Here is a 5,939-nt window from a genome sequence, read left to right on the forward strand (position 1 = left end):
TTTATTAGGCACGATTTTACAAATTTTTAAAAAATAATTTTTTTAATTTCCAAACAAAAATATATGAAGACAATTTTCATTTTTCAATAAAAAAAGCGACAATGAATAAGATCAAAGCGGCGGCGGCGGTGAATAAGACGACCAACAACAACTTGTATAACAAATTATTATTTCAATTATTTACCAATATTCCCAATCATGATACGTCTGATACAATTTTAGACGGTCAAAGTATTTTAAATTTAGTTAAAACGGTATCTTTAGCCACTAGTGATAACACTGAACTGGAACTTGATAGACGTGGCACTTTTGAGTTACTCGATGCCGAGCTCGCGACTGACAATTTTCAACATATCGTATTGGTATTCGTACCGGAGAATCATAGTATCGATGCGGATTATGTATACAAGGTAAAACAAAAACTCGGTAAACACGTCATTTTTGATATTTTTACTAAACCTACTAATGTAAATGATTTAAGAAAGATAAATGAATGGGCGGAGGAACGGGGATGGTCGGGGGATACAGTTTTAGATAGTATTCCTTCAGCTAGATATTCATTTTTCTGTCGATCAAGATTTGACGATAAATGGTTTTATAAATTTAATTCAGATTGTACCAAACGTGAGCTTTTCCGTACTGGCCCTGAAGAATCGTTTTACATTGATATGATGCATTATATAAAAGAGTGCCGGATTAAATGTGTGTCTCTAATGTTTGGACCATTAGATTGTAAAGTGTATCAAATACCTTACCGAAGTGATCGTAATAGTATGTTTGTCATTCTTCCCCATGACATAGTTACGCCACGCGCATTAGTAGAAAACATATTGCCACAAGCAAGTCTATACCAAATTATAGACGTAATGCGTAAACATGGATCGTATCAATCATTTTCCGGTATTACTATGCCCAAATTTATTCACAAAGTTAAATATACTTTTAATCAAACATTTTCACATATACCCGAAATGCAAGCGTTAATAGAAACGCCAATGTTTATTAATAAAATGTTTAAAAATAACCAACGTGCGATCGAAAATGTGAATTACGAAGGCATTGTAGAAATTAAAAATGACGAAAGGGGTACATGTATACGATCTAGCGCGCATTGTTATATGACGGATGGTGGCCCCCCCGAACTTTTATTAAATAGACCATTTATATATCTCATTTGTAATGAAGATACGAATACAGTTACATTTATCGGTACATTTACAGGTAAAACTATTTGAATAAATAAAAAATATGAATTCAAAAAATACTATTCCTCTTCCTTCTACTTCTAATGATGATGATGAAAATGGTTTTTTATCTATTCGACATTTACCAGAGATTTCAACGACGACGACGATAACGTCTCCGATAAATATAAGTAATTTATTTACTTTTAATGATAATATTCCAGAAACACTACCGGAAATAGAATTGGATCGAATTCAAAATAGTAATAATAATAATGAATCTTTCCCCCCGGGTATATGGAGTGAAATTGTCACAACGATAGAAAATTTATTAAGTTCGCTACCCGAATTTCCTTCGCCACCATTTGCCAATATATCGTCGAATCAAAAAATTAAGCGAGTGATGATGAAGTGCAAACCATTTTAAAAAGCAATGGAATAAAAACGTCTAATGATAATAATGATAATGATGGAATGAAAATGTCTAATAATAATAATTTTTATTATAAAAATGATGACGGATTGAAAAAAGTTAATAATAATAATAATAATAACGATGATGGTGAAGATAATTTATTATTACGCGAACTTCAACAATTAATACGTAAATATAACCGTCATTCATAATTTTTTATAAAAAAAAATATACGTATATATATATATATATATATATATATATATATATATATATATATATATATATATATATATATATATATATATATGTAAGATATAGTTTTTTTTAAATAAAAGATCAAAATGGAAAAAATTTATAATACAAATCATCGAGAGATTGTTTTACTTCCTAATACTGTACAGGAATATCCGTATATCGTAAAGAAAATTTCTTTACGTAAAAATGATAAAAAAAATGTATATTTTAATATAGATAAAACATTAGCTAAACAATCTATTAGATTAAAAAATGTAGCGAATAAATTAATTTTAATGAATACATCCCAAAACAAGACTGTTGTAATAAAACCGGGCGCTCTTTTAGCTAATGCGAGGTTATGTCAAACTACTTGTCCCGATTTAGTATTAAAAGAAGAGAGTAGTAGTAGTGGTGGTGGTGGTGGTGAGAATAATAATAATAATGACGACGATAAAAGGGGAAATAATACAAGAGGAAAGGGAGGATTTGGTTCTACCGGTATATAAAAAATGGATTTTATAAAATATTGTATAATTTGCCAAAACTTTTTTTATTATTATTACAACTTTAATAATAATAATGATAATAATTGTCCATATTGTTTTTCTTCATTTTATAAACGCATTTATGTCAATGTTTCAAAGAATAATAATAATAATAATTTTACTCCTCCTAAATATTATTTAATTGCATCGATGATAGAAAAAGAGGCGAGTTCTAATAGTGGAAAATTCATTCTGCGTAGTGAAGATTTTCGTAATAAAAATAATGTAACTAAAAAATCTCATATTTACGTGAATATATGATGATGCTGATGATTATAAACTAGTTATACTTTTATAATTATATAAGAATGCGTTAAAATCGCACTTGGAATAAAAGTTAAAATTGTTTTTATAATCGGATTCAGCCATTTGTTTCAGAAACGAAATGACATTTTGATTAATTTTATCATTAGCCTCGTCTCTAATATTTATATTTTTCATATCTAATACCTTATAGAATAAATATAAAAGGGATGAAATAAACATGTATCCATGGTTATCATCATTAATAAATTCAAAATAAAATTTTATACCATTTTTGTTATATCGACCTATAATATTCATATCATTCAATTAATTTTTTTACAAAGTAAATGCTATCTATACCTGTTTTTGCCATCTCTATTTCTTTTATTTTTTCTAAATTTAAGTTTTCCATTTCATTTGGAATTAGAAATCTTTTACACTTGTATTGTTTTGATACAATATACTTAAGAGTATAATCTATATCAACTGGTTCGGATAAATTATATACTTTAACTTTCATCATCATCATTATGATTATTTTTTAAATTTAAAAAAAGATATATAGTAGTAGTAGTAGTAATCATCCTTTTTAAAAACTCTTATTACTCATATATATTATAATCATCATCATAATGCATAAAGACAATGTAATGATTATTCCACTTCATCTCGTCAACCCTTTTATAAAAATTTATCCACCAACCATTCTCCCTTTTAATATACTGAGAGATTCAGTCTTTTCAGATCATTGGAATCACTATTATGATAAAAATGAATATTATTATTATTATTATTATTGTTATTATTATTATAAAAATGCTTCACAAAAGCAAAAAAGGATTTTGTAACATGCCTTTTACAGAAATTAAATAGAAATTTTTTAATCAAAGAAAATTATAATATACGATTTTGGTTACTATGATTTTGGATATCCATATAAATTAAAAAATAAAAATAATAATAACTGAACAAAACTATATCTAAAAATTTTATTTATATTTCGAGTAAAGAAATAAATTTTGAAAAATATCATCATCATAATGATGATGATGATGATATTATTAAAAAGCTAAAAACATTTGAAGAGTTTAAAAATTATCATATTGAAAGAATAACATCAACGTCACTAAGTTTAGCGAATGATTTAAAAAAAATAAAAATAAAAAATGACAACAACAACCATTGCAAAACCATTTAGCTATTTAAGCGCAAAACTTTTACTTATTTTCAACCAAAACAAAGATATTGATATTGGTCAAGTTAAAGAAATTTTACAATACGAAAAAAGCGATTCATTCGTTGATAACAATATGATACGACAAATTTTACAAATAGACAAAATAAATCAAGAAACTAATTTGAGCGAAAAAATTACTAAAATCATCGATGAAATTTCATTATTGAATAATTATAATGATATTGATAAATATGCTTTATTAATTGAAATTATAAATAATAGAATACCGACAAGATCGTATTCTACTACGAGTGAATTTTTCAACTTGTTGGAGATGGGTCCTAATAATAAAAAAAGACTTTTGGAAAATGAAACTACAACAACAACAACGAATGTTGAAAAAAGAATGAGGATTAATTCACCACCACCACCGCCACCACTAGCAAACCAAAAGAGAAGAAGAAGATCTCTTTTGGCCAAAGATGACGGGAAAAGGAAAAGGATGACGACGACGACGACGACTGATTCACCCGCGATGAATTTATCCTATTTTAACAGTCGTAGTGATAATAATGGCGATGATGATGATGATGGTGATGGTGAAAAAGGATTATTATTATTATTGAATGATGATGTTGATGATAGGAAAAGGACGACGACGACGACGACGACGATGACAACTGATTCGCCCGCGATGAATTTATCCAATCTTAATGGCAATGATGATGGCGATGATGACGATGATGATGATGAACAAGAATTATTATTATTATTGAATAATAATAATGATGATGATAGGAAAAGGACGACGACGACGACGACGACTGCGATGAATTTATCCAATCTTAATGGCGATGATGATGATGATGATGATGATGAACAAGAATTATTATTATTATTGAATGATGATGGTGCTGATAGGAAAAGGACAAGGACAAGGACGACGACGACGACGACGAACGATTCACCACCCATGTCCTCCTCTACTAAAGTTGATGAAAAAGGGGGGGGAGGATTATTATCATCATCATTGAATAGTGATGATAGAAACATGATGATGATGATGATGGATATATCTAAAGATGATGATAAAAAAGAAGAAGAAGAAGGATTATTATTATTAAATAGAGATAGAAAACAAGAAAAAAGGAAAGGAGAATTGTTAATGGATAGTGGTGTGAAAAGACAAAGAAGGACGACTACTGGTTCATCAGCCACCACGATGAATTTATCCCTTTCTAAAGATGATGATGATGAAGAAAATGGGGAAAAAGGATTATTATTATCGTTGATGAATAGCGATGAAAAGGAGGAGGGAGGGATCGAGTCACCGATAAATTTTGATAATTTATTTATGCCTATTGACAATAACGATAAATTTAATTATTTATTAAATGACACTATGATAAGAAATGATGGTGATGATGGAAATTATCATCATAATGTGTTTAATTCAAATTTAATTAATGATGCTATAATATGTTCACTTTGTAATTATTGTAATCCTAAAGTAGATAAAATTAATAATAATTATGTTAGCCAACAGGATTTATATAATAAATATTTTCAAAATAAAATTGAAAATTTATTGTAAACATGTTTTATTATTATTATTATAAAAATAAAATTTCGAATTTATTGTAATAATAGTAATAGTTTGATTTAAACTTTTTTTTTAAATGGTTTTCGCGTTATATAAGTAATTATAATCAAGAGGGGGGCGTTAGTATAAATCATCATGTCTATTGTAAATAACATATATACAACATTACGCGATAAAAATTACGAAGCGGCGCTCAAACATTACCACGAATTATTATATTCTTTAATAAGATTTATTTCTCAAAATAACGACGATGATTTAATCGTTTTAAGTGATTTACAACATAATGAAAGTAATCATCATTCATTAATAATAAATTATTTATATTTTATGATTCAAAAAAATATAGTAAGAATAGTATAGTGATAACGAGACAAAAATTTAATAAAGAAGATTTGAATAATATTTCAAGTATAAAAGAACTTTTAACGATTAGTACCGATCCCTATATGTATATACCACCCAATTTTGATCATTTTTTAATATGTACGTATAAAATATTATTACAAGATTTAAGTAAGGCTCTTGA

General features: G+C 27.4%; 1 protein-coding gene across 1 annotated transcript in view; it reads left to right on the forward strand.

The window, feature by feature from the left end:
- The first annotated feature begins 4,213 nt into the window (after window positions 1-4,213).
- Window positions 4,214-5,939, forward strand: part of LOC135206844 (DNA polymerase delta catalytic subunit-like) — a 33,513-nt gene continuing 31,787 nt past the window's right edge. The window contains exon 1 of the mRNA XM_064238331.1: window positions 4,214-4,982. Within this exon, the coding sequence (XP_064094401.1) occupies window positions 4,214-4,982 (769 nt within the window). The remainder of the gene's footprint in view (window positions 4,983-5,939) is intronic.

This window comes from Macrobrachium nipponense, chromosome 31 (genome assembly GCF_015104395.2).
Source record: "Macrobrachium nipponense isolate FS-2020 chromosome 31, ASM1510439v2, whole genome shotgun sequence".
In the NCBI taxonomy this organism is placed as follows: Eukaryota; Metazoa; Arthropoda; class Malacostraca; order Decapoda; family Palaemonidae; genus Macrobrachium; species Macrobrachium nipponense.